General features: G+C 36.5%; 1 protein-coding gene across 2 annotated transcripts in view; it reads right to left on the reverse strand.

The window, feature by feature from the left end:
- The window catches only part of LOC123538120 (spermatogenesis-associated serine-rich protein 2-like), a 103,624-nt gene extending 92,620 nt beyond the window's left edge, over positions 1-11,004 (reverse strand). Inside the window, exon 1 of one of the 2 annotated variants that reach the window (XM_053529578.1) lies at positions 10,921-11,004. Coding sequence is in view for 1 of the 2 variants with exons in the window: in XM_053529576.1 (XP_053385551.1) it covers positions 4,623-4,650 (28 nt within the window). In the remaining variant the exon portion in view is untranslated. Of the gene's footprint in view, positions 1-4,622; positions 4,705-10,920 lie in introns of those variants that run through there. The other variant, XM_053529576.1, reaches the window with a different exon arrangement.
- Between the last annotated feature and the right edge of the window lie 5,391 nt (positions 11,005-16,395).

The following is a 16,395-nucleotide window of genomic DNA, read 5'->3' on the forward strand; positions in this document are numbered from 1 at the left end:
GTTAAACCCAGTTTCTGATGGCAGGTGTCAAAAAAACACATTAAGCACAGATAGTGCTTGACTCCCTTTGCCTTTGCTATCATTGCTATAATTATTGTTGAATTGCTGTTAATAATAGAATTTGGGTCATTTGTGGCTGATTTGGGTTCATTATGTGGATGGATGGGTCCCAGCATCACACATTATGTCATATACAAAAGTTAAAGGGAACCAGATATTTGATAGAGCAAGTACTCGTTGTAAAACGTTACGTTTAAATTTGGACCAATCAGAAACAAGTTCTAACAAGAGCACTGCCTTGCGGGTGCTGACGCTCATCTGATTTTTTTTGTATAATAGAAATATTGTCCTACCCATGATTTTCTAAGTCTAAAAAGGGCCATCATTCTTGCAAAAAGCAGGACAGAGTTATGTTTCTTGGTGTACAGTGTCCACTTTTCATGGTGAAAAACTGTTGCAAGTTTTAAAGCAATAGCTTTGATAGTTTATGAGAAAAGTTGACTTAAACATAATATTCAACCAAGAAAATGATTTTTCTAAGTCCAAAAGGGGCAATAATTATTGCAAAAAGCAGGATGGAGTTATGTTCCTTGCTGTACAGGGTCAACTTATGATGGTGAACAAGTGTTGCAAGTTTTAAAGCAATAGCTTTGATAGTTTAGGATAAAAGCTGACCTAAATATAAAACTTAACCAAGAAATCTGATATTTTCTAAGTCCAAAAGGGGCAATAATTCTTGCAAAAAGCAAGATGGAGTTATGTTTCTTGATGTACAGGGTCTGCTTATGATGGTGAACAAGTATTCCAAGTTTTAAAGCAATAGCTTTGATAGTTTAGGAGAAAAGTTGACCTAAACATAAAACTTAACCAAGAAATCTGATATTTTCTAAGTACAAAAGGGGCCATAATTCTTGCAAAAAGCAAGATGGAGTTATGTTTCTTGATATACAGGGTCAGCTTATGATGGTGAACAAGTATTCCAAGTTTCAAAGCAATAGCTTTGATAGTTTAGGAGAAAAGCTGACCTAAACATAAAACTTAACCAGGCAACGCCAACGCAGACAACCGCTCAAGTGATGACAATAACTCATCTTTTTTTTCAAAAAGTCAGATGAGCTAAAAATAGCACATCTGCTGGGGTATAAATAAGAAGATGGATGACAGAGAGCTCATTCGGTATCCAGCGGTTGATGAAGACACATCAAGGATTCAACTAATAATTTATCCCAGTACCTTGAGAAGGAGACTATTGCAATTACCCTGTCAGGGCGGATAAATTATTAAAAAGAAGACTTTGGAAGTTCTTAGACTAAAGAAGAGTAGAGTAGCAGAATTTCGATAAGGTTTCGAGCTATAGGGCCAGCGCATAGGAGTTTTACCTTAAGGGTAGTTGAATGCTATAGACGATAGCATATATAGGCTGAGCATCGGGAAGCTGAGACAGAGACCCAGAGTTTGGTAATCTACTGAGATAGTAGAAGAGTTCCAGCTTATATGACGTTTCAGCGTTATTGGCGAAGTTCAGCCAAGGCATCGGGGTGGTTGAATGCTACATATGATAGCATATAGGCAGGGTTCTCGGAAACGCCGAAATCGGCGTCCCTGTACGCATAATTGGTCCCGGTATACGCGTGTTTATTACAGCTTGGGAGTCCCCGGACGCACGTTTCTGCAGTGAGACGCAGTGAAAATTAATTGATTACATAAATTGCGAATACACAAGGTTTGACTCGAGAGCAAAATATGTGGGCGGAGTTACTCGCTTGTCACCGATAGCCGCGTACAGCCAATCAGCGTTGCCCGTTTCCACTTCACCGCGAGACAGATCATCTGGAATACATGTGATTGTCGGTGTGATTGCATAGGTGACAATTTCTAATTGCTAACGACGGATTACGTAGTGTTCGAAGTAACTCGATTGTTTTCTCACGTACTAATTACCAATTTTAAAGAACTTTTTAGAATCTTTTTTAAGAAAGTGATAATTAGGCTTAATTATGAATAAGATGCTGTCGATGCCGGTCTTAGTAACGTGATTATTTTTCTGCAAAATCGCTGATGTTATTTCAGGAAGCATTTATTATGTTGATCATAGACATACTGTGCATTCTTGTATTTTAGACACGTTGTGCTCTTAATGAGTATTAAAATAAAAGTAGTAATTGTTTATATATTTTCTTTTCACTGTATGTTTATATACGTTTCCATTCTGAAATAAAAAGGTACCAGTAAGAAAAAATTATCAGGAGCGATTTTTGGGCAACTTAATAGGGGATTTTGTCCAACTTGATAACTTCACTGGGGGATTTTGTCCAGGAAGATCAGAAGCAGGCGGGAGGGGGGGGGGGGGGGGGGGGGGGGAGGGGGCATGATGGCCTACACTTAATTTGACAGTACAATAGAGGCCTGTGTTTTGACGAAACGTTTAAGTCTGTACGTCAGTCTAGTCAGTAGTTGGGACTGCAACTTTTTCAGCTTTGGGAGTCCCAGGACTGCAACTTGAAATTGCTAGTGAGAACCCTGCATATAGGCGCTGAGCATCCAGGAGTCAGGGCAATCATATAGAGTTTGAGAGGACAGAGGCCGAGCATCTATGCGATAGGACTCCTATGTTGTTGATTCAAAGACATTGTCTAAAGGGAACTTCAACAAAAAGACCAGTCAAGTATACAGTCTCCAGCCTATAGGAGTTTGAGCTAATCATTTTTAACTGAAGATTGTTAGTTTGAAACATTTAGTGATTTGCCTGATCCATGAAATTGTCTAGCTCATAAAAGAAATCATTGACGAATCATTGGTACACGAATCATTTAGGCAACGTAGCCAGAAGAAAATTCTATATATGAGATATTTGGTCTCACCAGCTCTACGTTTTAACAAAGGACATTCTACTTTCGTTTGTCAGCTAGTCTAAGACATAGTCACCTTAGCGATTGGACCCAAACCATTGTTCAAAATACTAAAGGCATAGCACTTCTCTGGGTCATATAATTCGTGTCCTGACACGTGTCACCGTTTAGAAGGGGTAAATATGCCTCTGGGCAAATACACTTCCTGCTACCAACTTCGCACATTTTTGTTGATAAAACTACGTATGTTCCAACAGTTTAAGGACATTTTTTTGTAATATTTTTTTGTAGCATTTTTATACATTAATCGCCATTTTCTATCGCCTTCTATTGCGTTTTAATCGACACTTTAATAAAATAATCACCATTTGGCGATAATGTCGATTGGCAGCGCAAGCACTGTTATGCCTTAATAAGTTAGCAAACTGTCTTTGTGTTTCAAATGTTTAAGGTTTCAGTCTTGTTTAAGAAAGTTGAAAAAAAAAGACAATAAATTTAACTTTAGGAATTTTAGCTTTGATACTGGGAAAAAAACATACTATTTGTCATTGGGACTGGGGCCCAATTTCAGCCCCAAACTGGCCAGAAAAAAAAACACTGAGGTAAGGCTTAGAGAGATGACAACTATAAAATAACAGATCCAAAAGTCATCTTGATAAGCTAGATAAGTAAGTTGCTTATCCAGCCCCTAGTTCCGGGATGTACCATATAACTTAAGTGTCTCAGATAAAATTGTCCAATCTTGACTTGAATGTATCCTGGAGTTATTAGTTTTGAAGCCCTTAAGCAGTCTAACATGTATTTCATTAGAAACATAGATCAAACAAATAAATAGTGTTGTTATAACTTATAGCATGTTTCCCTGTATTTTATTCCTGTTTTGTGAATTTTATCGGGGAAAACATGTCAATATTTGTTTTACTGCTGACTGACCATCCAGGCATCCATATTTTTTAAGGCTCATGAGAAATGACGCCTTTTGACTGGCTGGCTTTCTTTCCCAAAACTTTACTTTTTTGGTGCCTGTATGGCCAAAATCATATCTGGCTGTTATAATTCTATGTGAATGCAGTCGAGACCCGAAACTTAAAAAGGACAATGAACAAGTTAATATTAATCTTTTTCAGTGACCTTTTTACTATTTCTTTGTAAAATGTGATTTTTTTTATTCAGTTCACATATTGTTATTAAATAGCAGTCATTCATTATCAAAACAGAGAGTACACAAAAAGATATAACCCTCTCTCATTGCCCTTACTTTGGTACTTTCAGTGAAAACCTATTAGAAACATGACCTTCTTTATTTGGAACAAGATTTGACAAGAACAGCAAAACCATATTCAATGATACAAGGTGTATGACCTACAGGAGAGTGAAAAATCTAAAATTTATTCAAAATTTCAGTCAAAGGACTGTCTTGTGACTTTGAAAAATAGCTGAGGGAAAGAGAAAACCAAGATCTGAATTCTTGACCAGTTGCTTCTGTAATATTTAGGTTTTTAAAGGAGTGGAGATTTTTGCATTATCAAAAAAAGACATAAAAATACACAAAAGTAAGAAACAATAGTATAATCTTAGTGTAAATCTGTTGAATGCATTTATGTTTTATTTGAGCAAAGAAAAATATTGCCTGCTTTGCAAACACGATAGTGTAATTTGGCATCATAAAAGGTCGCTTATAACAAACAAACGAGGTCAATTCTATTAGACCTAACTCAAATTAGCATTACACTTGAGAAATGGATATAATTCAACTAAAACTTATAAATTTACCATTCTTTAATCCATTTTTTCGTGCCATGTCAAGAAATTAAAAATTTGCACAACTTTCGTCTGCCGGAAGTTATTCGAATACGATTCTTACTTTAATTTTATCGACGATTATAAAAATAACCGAATGTTTTCGTGCACGCCCACAAGCTATGAAACGCCGTAAATGTCTTCACCTAATTCAAAGGCACTGTGATGCCAACGGAACTTCAGTTGAAATCTGGTAGATCTAGATCTATTCCGACAGAAATATGTAGTTTTGCACGTTTAGATCAGTTTTTTTACCGTGTGTAGAATTTGATTTTTTCGAAACGGTTAACGTATAACGCATGTTTTTTTTTCGTGATAGATCTATATCATCTGCAGAATCCCCGGGATACTTCTTCTTCTTCCAATTACAGAAGAAGAAGAAGAAGAATCCCGAGGGATTCTGAAGATGTTATTACACGAAATGAACATGCGCTAACGCTATTCGAGCATTTTAACGCGTAAAAACTAATAAATGAGTACATTGTCACTCAACGTCATTAAATTTCAACGAAATGCGCGCATATATAAATAGATGTTGTAATAGCACGTGAGCGCGAGAATCTCTCTGTAACGCACGTTTTCTCTTCTGTTAAAACACCGAAAAGTGACAAGAACAGCAGTTTTCAGTTTTATGCTACAATATACTTAGTTTAGTTTAAACATATTTATTCCCAAAATGAAGTGCATATATTGATACAAATGTCATACTGTGATGAAACAAAGAGCTATAAAATAAATGTATTTTATAGTTCTTTGGATGAAAGCAAAACAGGAAAGGATAAGAATGAAAGACAAGTCTTATATAGAATTCTTCCCCTTAGCGGACAAAATATAACTGTATGAGCATATCGAACTGAAATCTGTGACGGGGCTAGAATATAGTCTTAAAATGTTTAAGAAAAAAAAAAAGAATCATTACTGATGAAAAGAAAAAAAGGGGGAGACAATGTATGATGAAGAGAAATATTTACATAAAAGTGGAAGTGAATTTTTGAATGATAGGATAAGTCAAGCGTAGAAGAGAAACCAGAAAGAGGCAAGGTATGGGCATGTCTCAGGGTTGCTAAGAGAATCTTTTACTTTCGGATATATATGTCTGTATATGAGTGAATATAGTCATGTTATCCTGATCAGAAAGGTCCTGGTTTCCAAATAGAACAGTATCCAAGTCAATTACAAAATTCCTCAGATTATCAAGAAGATCGTATCGACAACGATTAAAAATTCTGCACTCAAAAAAGAAGTGGAAATTAGTTTCAGTCTGTCCACACTGGCACAATGGTGTGGGAGAAATATTTTTAGGTAAAGATGTTGATTCAGTGCACTGCATTTTGTTCGTAGTCGTGTATGGAGCATCTGGAGTTTCCTGTTTCCGGTGTAATAATAGGCCGGAGTGCGCTGCTTGTTTTTATTTCAGTTACTTTTAAATGATGAAAGTGTTTCAGAATTACGGATACCTGGTCTCAGTAGGTTCCAATCACGTAAAACAGAAGGCAAAAAAGAATTGAAATATAATGTTGTTCTAGCGGGTACACCATGTATATTTTCAGAGCTTCTTAGGTTGTAGCGGTTATCACCAGAATCAGGAACTTGAGAGGATACATATGCTGGGGTCAGATTAGATTTCATTTTGAAAAACATGATAAGTCGATGTTTGTAACGTATGTCGGAAAGTGACTCCCAGGGTACTTCTCTCTTTAGGTTTTCCAAGGAAACAAGTTTGGTAGCTCCAGAGACAATGCGAGCACATTCATTTTGAATTTTGTCAAGTTGATCCAATTCATACTTGGTACAATTACCCCACACTACGTCTGCATATTCGAGTATTGGCCTTAAAAACGAAATATATATAGTTTCAAGGGAGCGACGGTCAAGTGAGAATTTCAATTTCCGCATTATGTATACCCTTTTCCATGCCTTTTCTACAATGTAATTGATATGAGAATGCCGGCAACAATTATTTGACAGGAAAACACCAAGATGTTTATGTTCAAGTACCTCGGGAATAATCTGGTTAAACATTCGAAGAGGAGGATGTTGATGAAAGTTTCGTTTTCTTGAAATTAAAAGGGCTTCTGATTTGGAGGGATTGAATGTAACAAGCCATTTTTCTGCCCAGGATGATATTGTTTGGATATCAGATTGGAGCAGATTTGCCGCAATATCCGGTTGTTGAACTATTATATATAGACTTGTATCATCAGCAAACAAGTTGATGCATGATCCGATTTCATCCACGATATCATTGATAAAGATAAGAAAAAGAAGAGGCCCGAGAATCGAACCCTGTGGAACTCCAGCTTTGAGAAATGCCCAATTAGATTTGACTCCAGGCAGTACAACACGTTGACGTCTGTGTGACAGATAATCTTGAAACCACATGTGAAGAGAACCAGTGACTCCTGAGTATTCTAATTTACGTAGTTAACCTTTGTGCCAGACTTTCTCAAAGGCCTTGCTTATGTCGAAAAAGACCGCACGAACTGCTAGACCGTTATCGAGCGCTTTACAGAGAGTATCGTATATGAAGACAAGTTGATTTACCGTGGAGTCACCCGGAATGAAACCAGACTAGTTAAAAAGCGGGAATCATGAAGATGGTTAAAAACATGCTTGAAAATGAGGCGTTCAACAACCTTTTCAATAGTGTTTAAGAGAGATATTGGACGATAGTTTTTCGGAAGAGTGGCATCATCTTTCTTGAAGATTGCACTAACATGGGCTTCCTTCCATGTGGCTGGCACAGTAGAATGTTGAAGTGAAGCATTGAAAAGGTCACAAAGAGGAAAAGATAGTTCATGAGAAGCCTCAAGTAGAATTCTGTTGCTTATGCCATCAGGACCCGCGGCCTTGTGAACTGGTAGAGACTTTAAGACATCTTCAGTTTCTGCTGGAGATAGATAAATTTCATTTAAAAGAGTGGTAGCATTCGTTGGGCCAAGATTGGGTATCTCTATATTTTCGTCATCAATGTATGTCTGCTCTTGGAAGTAATCATTCAAAAGGTTAGCCTTTTCAAAATCAGAAGATGTTGTTTGACGAGTATTAGAATTATATAGTGGAGGAATAACATTGTTGTTCGTTTTAGAGATGAAGGATTTTAAAGTATTCCACCAGTCTTTGGAAGAGAATGATCCGTTTTTAAGTTTGTCTGAAAGTTTGATGAAGTATTGTGATTTGGCTTCACGAATGAGCAAGACAGTTTCATTTCGTACTTGTCGGAATTTTTGCCATTGTTGGGGAGAGTTTGTTCTCTTAGCCTTTCTGTTTACGCTTTCGTATGTTCTTCCTTATATTGCTTTTCATCCAAGGGACGTCTGAGGGTCTAATTGTGACATTTTTATTTGGAATATTATGTTTTGCAATTTCTGTAATTTGTTTGGTGATATTGGAAGCATATATATTGATATCTTGATCAATACAGCTATTCCAGTTGAAATTGTCGATTTCAGCCTTTAGGCTGTCATAATCTCCTCTATTGTATTCCCATACCAGTCTGTCAAAGAATTTTTGTTTCAATTTACTAAATTTAAGAAGCCCGAAAATAGGAATGTGGTAACGTTGGTCTTGTTCAAGGAAGTGTTCCCCAACACCAGAAAGAAGAATTATATTTGTTATTTCTATTTGAGACGAAAATGAGATCTAATATGGATGTTGAGTGTTCTGTGAAATGAGTTGGTTCTCCGAAATGAGTTGGTTCTAAGCTTTTTTAGATTAAATTGTTGTGTGATGGAAAGAATGTTTCTATGTGGAGTTGGACATAGAGCATTGTAGTTGAAATCTCCAGTGATAATTACGTCCGAGATGTTTGTGTCAATTGCAAGACCAATAGAGTCCTCAATTAGGTTATTATATATGTTGTCAGAACTAGGAGGTCGATAGAAGACTCCAAATAGAATATGTTTGTTGTTATGAAGAACTATTTCCACCCATAGAAATTAAAGACGATTGATCTCAAGGTCTGATCTGCGCACGTAATGTATATTATCTCTAACATACAGAATAACTCCTCCGTGACAATCACCAAAACGATCTTTTCGTTCGGGTTTATGATATGAATGCAACATTAAGTCTTCAGAAGTAATTGAGCGATTTAACCATGTTTCAATATACTTAGAAAATTTGGCAAAAAATGGGTTGTGTCCTACATTGATTTGAAAAATTTTGGCCTAACACATGTTTTCATTACGGGGATCAATTTTGATAATATTTTTATGGATATTCTGTTCCTGCAATGTAGCAGATTTAAATGAAACTTCCCACAGTCATATATAAACATATACACTCATAGACATTTATAATCGGTCACCTTGATTTTCATATATTTCTTTAAGAATAGGTTGAAAATAAAGCAATAAAGTATACAGTCACTTTATTCAATATCTTAATAACAATATGGGCAGTTTCATTTCATTAGAACATTTAAGATTTGGTAACAACAACACACACACTTTCCAAAGTCACATTTTCTCTTTGTCAAATTAATATCATTTAGGAGTTGCTCAAAAGCAGAATTCGACGTTTGCGACTGCAATTTAATCTACATGACCTTAAAAATGACGCCATTAACAAGAGACAGAATATCACACAAGGCGTCATTTAGATAAATAATTTCTTATTTCGATGCGTAGCCATTTTCAGGCAGTTATTAATGCGAACAGCGGACATACGAGATATTGACTGAAAGTGTGACTGTGGGTGTTGTTATTCACACTATTTTTGTTACCAAGGCTCAAATTCTCATATTGTTATTAAGATATTAAATAAATTGATTGTATACATTATTGTTTTATTTTCAGGGCATACATAAAGAAATATTTGAAAATTTTAGATGATCGCTTATAAATGTCTATGAGTGTAGGTCTGACCTATAAAATGGTGCAATAAGATATATAGGCCCGTGTGCTTGTTTTTTGTTGTTTTTTTTTGTTGAGATATTTGCCAAATAATTAAGATTTTAAGGCATGTTTTAAATTGTTAAACGTGTCAGGCGTTTCAATATCATATTTTAACGTAAGAAAGATAGTAACTTTGCCGCTGTAATAAATTTCCTCACCTGATGCCATTAATCAATTTCCGTAGGCCGATTGCGTTTTCCAGATAAATGGCGTTACACCATTTATTCCGGTTTATCGAACGTGCAGAACTAAAATGTTAACATGTCATGAGGAATTCTAACTGACTAATCAGTACAGTGCAGTGGCCTTCAGTTGGCGAGGAAGCTCCGGGTCTATGATAACTTCTTTCCATCCATGCCATAGTGGTGTAGCTAGGTCTATGGTAACTTCTTTCCTTCCGTTGGTCTGAGACCTCATCAAACACCTTACTAAAGACAAAATGTCAGCAATCTGTCGTCTGTTTTTCAAGCCTTCTTCAAGATTATAGATTTCATTGGGACTCGCAGGATGTATTCTATATGAAGCCATGTTGTTGGTTACTTGGGATTTTGTTTCTGACTACGATGTGACAACAGCTAATATGCTCCATAACATTGCAACACATGGTAGTTAGGGATACTGGACGGTAGTTCGCAGCCTTGTTTATATTTCTCATATCCGGCACCCTTTTTGTAGAATGGTGCATTATTTGCTCCTTTTCATTCGCCTTGGGCTTGTCCCTTGTCATGTAAGCGCACAGGCTGGTGGCTGCGTTGCTGCTATTTCCTCCAGAAAGCGAAAATACACCTAGTCAGAATCTGTGGCTTTATGCGGGTGTAGATCCTGTAACTACATTTGACACCATTCATATGAATGCGTACATATAGCTGATGCTGACAGGGCAAGGGTTTTGCCATGGATGGCATGTATGTATGAACCGATGAAAACTGACGATGCAGTATCTTAGACTTGGCCTTGGTGTCTGCGTGAATTGCACCGACTTGTCTAGGTGGTGCTACGTCAGTATATGAGTACAGCTTTTTTGAAAACGGACTGAGTGAATGTGTATATATTGTGTGTATAACTTTAGATATATTCGCAAACTGATATCAATACGTGTAGCAAACCAGAAGAGTGCATACAGAATATGTGCCAAGTGTAAAGTTCAAGGAACAGGGAAACTGAAAAGGATCGTTTGCTTTTTAGTTTGAACAGCAAATCTGTAAAACATAAAATTATTAAGAAGTTGAATTCATACATATAACATATAATATTGCTTCTCTTATACGAAGTTTTATGACTTTTTCTTCACTAAAAACTTACTGAGTCAACAAAAACTAAAACAAATCCAATATAATGATAATAGATTGACAATAGATATAAATTCTACATACACGGAAAAAATAGCTAAAGCGATAAGTAAAATCCTAACGATATCTGTTTCCACTTGTAAGATCCCTTTCAGAAAATAATTGCCGTCACAAGGAAATTATTGTAATAAAAGATATATATTGATTCAAATATAAATGCTTATTTACATGTTTGCAAAAGCTGTCCATGGGCCGGTCAGAAAGATTTTATTTACACATAGCTTGATTAGTGATGGACAAGAATAGAAAAATACTAGCACAGAAAACGTTATAAATGCTTCACCTAAGTATGTAAGGAGATAGATAAATGAAATATATTTTTATTATTGGTAATTTTCTCAAAATTGTGTTAAATTTTGTTTGGCGATGAAGGAGAAAATAATAAATAATAAACAACTCTCCCGTCATGTTTGCAACCAAAATGTAGTTTAACAGCGCTGTATCCAAGCGTTTGTTATAACTCGAAAGATGCATCCTATGTTTACACAGAGTTGTTCATAGAGTACAAACGCGCATACAAACGGACCACTGTCGAAAAAAAAAAAGAGTCGACGTTTTGTACTGCCAAACCGATCCCGTTTAAAGTTTCTGGAAACGCTAAGTTGTATAGAAGGCGCATTTGTTTGTCTAGTCACATCATCAATTCGTGTTTACATTTTCAACGCCCCACTCTAATCGAATAAAGCCTCAAATGGTAACAGCTTGGGAAAGATAAAGAAGGTTAAGTACATGGATATGTTGTATGTATAACTCCATTCAGAGATAACGTGAAATTTATATGTCAATAATTTGGTGCATTTTTACTTGCATATTGCTTTCGGTCAAACTTTCCGAAAATGATTTTAAAGCGGCATTGTCATCAACATAACAATAATTTCAAGATCGTTTGGGTTATCTTACATTTCGAAGATTTGTTTTCTTGAAGAAATGGGACACACGCAAGCTGACATGGGTTAATCTAAATTTAAATGTAAATTGCAGTTTCGACAATTCACAGTTTTTTAATTTACTTTTTTTGTTTGGTTATCATTTTCACACAAATTCAGACAGATTTTTGGCTAGCAACTTGCAGAGTTTGCAAATCAAGGACATAGGTCTATAATTGGCTGCCTGTCTTTCTTCACCTTTCTGGAAGAAGAAGAAGTTCGGAATAATACTGTTATCATTGGAGCCAGTGTCGGGCTGATTGGTCTGGCATCGGCCGTGACATACGGCTTAAATCCTGAAGTGTTTGTAATGTACAGAAGCCTCTTTGCAGCCATGCGTTACATGAATAATCGCCAATAGATGTACAGCTTCTAAAACACGTTAAACTAGACATCTTAAATTGCATTTCAGTAGATTTGTATTATTTAGAATAATTCTAGAATGGCAGATCTATGTTTTGTAGCTTTCACAGGATACGCTTCAAAATAATGAAATGATGTCCGTAGTTAGCCTTTTTTATTTATATATATTTAGTTTATACTAATCTATTTTAGCTCGATCGCGATGGATTCTTCATTACTCTCGAGACTGCACTGATTTGTTTTATTGTGTGTGTTTAACGCCATTTTTCAACAGTATTTCAGTTATGTAATGTTGGGCAGTTAATTAACCTAACCAGTGTTCCTGGTTCTGTACCTGTGAAAACCTGTTCTTCGCAAGTAACTGCCAACTTCCCAACATGAATCAGAGGTGGAGAAAAAAATTACTTCAGACATAATGTCTTTTATCAAGTCGTCACGGAGAACATATGCCTCGAACTCACGACCCCGCGATCCGTAGATCTGCGCTCTCCCTATAAGCGGTTTGAGGAGGTATCGCCTATCATAGTGCGAAATCGATCCGATCTCGGTTTGGTGTTGATCTTTTGTTCTTTATTTTGTGTAAATTTTGATGGCATAGTGTGTACGTCGAATCGACATCAGCGTAACGTAATATGATTAGTATGGATTATACATAATACATTAATGCCGGTGTGGTGCAAGAAAAAAACACCGACTAAAACAGGTGTAGCATCGTTTCGACATCGGCGGCTGACATCGACAAATTGCTGATATGCTAACATCTAGCCAATGTCGGTCCAATGTCGTTATTTTTGCTGGGAAGCGCCCTCGAAATATTGAGTATCCCCAGATCAGCATTTTTACCAGGCATGTCACATGACCTAAAATGATGCGTAACAGTCATAAAATGTCTGCCACGGAGCCAAATGTCTCGAAGTAAATGACGTTTATACGCAACCGTTTTTTAAATCAAACATAGCGCAGGCTAAGCAGCACAAAAATCTCATTCCGACGGTATACCTCCCAAAATTGTAGCTTGCTCCTCTAGGTTTTGAATGAGCCGAGTAAAATGTTACAGTGGTATTGATCAAATTGTTGTTATGGAAAACGCACGACGTTTGTCAATATTTCACCACTACGTCTCAAACTATATACTAATGTGAAACAAGATCATCTCGGCAAATGTAACAAAGGAGTTGTAGGACATGTGAACGAAACAGTTCTCATCTCAAGTGTGACCCGAAGAACTCTATAAGACTTGTCTTTCGTTCTAATCCTTTTCATCTACTGTACATGTAATGTTTGTATTTCAATATAATTTTGTAAAAAAGTATTGAATGTGTTAAAGCCATTGATGCCTTTCTTTTTTTTTTAATAAATCTTACTTCCGAAGACGTATTCTATTCAATCTATTGGATGCCCTACCTTTACGGGTAATTACCAGGATTATACATACGGTTATAGGACTGAGAGTTACGCACGAGCTACAGGATTATACAGACAGTTATAGGACTGAGAGTTACGCACGAGATACAGGATTATACAGACAGTTATAGGACTGAGAGTTACGCACGAGCTACAGGATTATACAAACCGTTATAGGACTGAGAGTTACGCACGAGCTACAGGATTATACAGACAGTTATAGGACTGAGAGTTACGTACGAGCTACAGGATTATACAGACAGTTATAGGAGAGAGTGTTACGCACGAGCTACAGGATTATACAGACAGTTATAGGACTGAGAGCTACGCACGAGCCACAGGATTATACAGACAGTTATAGGACTGAGAGTTACGCACGAGCCACAGGATTATACAGACAGTTATAGGACTGAGAGTTACGCACGAGCTACAGGATTATACAGACAGTTATAGGACTGAGAGTTACGCACGAGCTACAAGATTATACAGACAGTTATAGGACTGAGAATTACGCACGAGCTACAGGACTGTACAGACAGTTATAGGACTGAATTTCCACACGAGCTACATGATTGTACAGACAGTTATAGGAGAGAGTGTTACACACGAGCCACAGGATTATACAGACAGTTATAGGATTGAGAGTTACGCACGAGCTACAGGATTATACAGACAGTTATAGGACTGAGAGTTACGCACGAGCCACAGGATTATACAGACAGTTATAGGACTGAGAGTTACGCACGAGCTACAGGATTATACAGACAGTTATAGGACTGAGAGTTACGCACGAGCTACAGGATTATACAGACAGTTATAGGAGAGAGTGTTACGCACGAGCTACAGGATTATACAGACAGTTATAGGACTGAGTGTTACGCACGAGCTACAGGATTATACAGAAAGTTATAGGATTGAGAGTTACGCACGAGCTATAGAATTATACGGATAGTTATAGGATTTGCAGTTACGCACGAGCTACAGGATTATACAGTCAGTTATAGGAGTGAGTGTTACGCACGAGCTACAGGATTAGACAGACAGTTATAGGATTGAGTGCTACGCACGAGCTACAGGATTAGACAGACAGTTTTAGGACTGAGAGTTACGCACGAGCCACATGATTATACAGACAGTTATAGGATTGAGAGTTACGCACGAGCTACATGATTATACAGACCATTATAGGATTGAGAGTTACGCACGAGCTACAGGATTATACAGACAGTTATAGGATTGAGAGTTACGCACGAGCTACAGAATTATACAGACAGTTATAGGACTGAGAGTTACGCACGAGCTACAGGATTATACAGACAGTTATAGGACTGAGAGTTACGCACGAGCTATAGAATTATACGGATAGGTATAGGATTGGCAGTTATGCACGAGCTATTCAAACGCGGCATTGCACGACTTTAACTGAAATTTTGGTAGTGGTTTGCGCTGTTTTGTTGTATAAATGTTTGTATGTGATCCCTCACGACAGTTGATATGCATTTTATATTCTATATTTTTTCAGCAGGTCAGATCTCTGTCATTCTGAAAGAAGTCCCAGTAGAAAAGCACCGTACAAATGATATAGAGATACATTTTGCTGTAAAAGCTAACTCAACGAAGACATAGGTAAGTATTCTTGCTTAGAATAGTAATAAAATCACACTGTTGTCTTTTAGAGGTAAAAGAAAAAAGAAACTCATATGAAATATGATATATTTATAACAAAACAAATATATAAAGTAGGTCAACGTGGAATATATCTATATGATGTGGCAAAACTAATAACATTGTGTTAATCTTATCACAAAACTTGTTTTATATTAAATAATCTTGTTGTCTTTTAGTACATCGGTATGCGGTTTATTCATTTGCCGAAGTTTTCCCATGCCTTCGTTTTCATGTAAAGATGGGGAACAACTTTTATAATAAATAATTTGATCTGAAGGGAGAAATCAGACGTACAAACTCTTAATTTTTAACAAAACTTATAATGCAATCGCATTGTGAGCATATTTTAGATGCAGCGCCCATGATGAAGAAAAAAGATTTAAGGCGGCAAATATCAAAAGAACTTTACAATGCAGACGCGAATGTCAATAATCCAAAAGAGCACATTGACAAGCATCTTAAAGTGAACAAGGTGTGTGTCCATGTTGGAAGGTCTACATGTACCATCAAGGACTTGGGACACAGAGAAAAAATATGTAAACATGAGACTGGTGTCAAATTGTTTTCTTTTTCTTTGATTGTAAATTTTTTAAACCACTATTTTTCACGTATCTGAACGGCTGATCTTTAATCGAATTGAAATTGTAATGGGATGTACGTGTAAAATGTTTGACAACATCAGTCTGCATTTTGTTTGAGTACATGACTTCAATTAATCAAGTAAAACGGTAAAAGAAAAATCAATACTTTTGGGTCAAAATCCCCGCACCCCTTTTCAAGCTTGAAAACAATATCATTTTGAATGTCCAGTCCAATTTTAAGATACATTAAAAATGAAATCTGTATAAAGATCCTCTGTGTGCATGGAAATATAAAATAAAACAAGAATACCATTCTAATTTCAAGTAGATAACATTGATAGCACGATATTATAAGATTATTTTTGATCAATATCAAATTCACATACATAGCTATGTTCCGTCCTCATAAGCACTTTTTTCTCATGAAACCGCCGTCCTAACTTTTGCCTGTTGCCATTATTTTTGTGTTGTAAATGTTTGTTGTCTGCAAATAAAACTGTTTGTGACAGTACAGTTTCATTTTTACATTTCACGATATAATATCGGGTAACTATTTC

This window comes from Mercenaria mercenaria, chromosome 18 (genome assembly GCF_021730395.1).
Source record: "Mercenaria mercenaria strain notata chromosome 18, MADL_Memer_1, whole genome shotgun sequence".
NCBI lineage: Eukaryota > Metazoa > Mollusca > Bivalvia > Venerida > Veneridae > Mercenaria > Mercenaria mercenaria.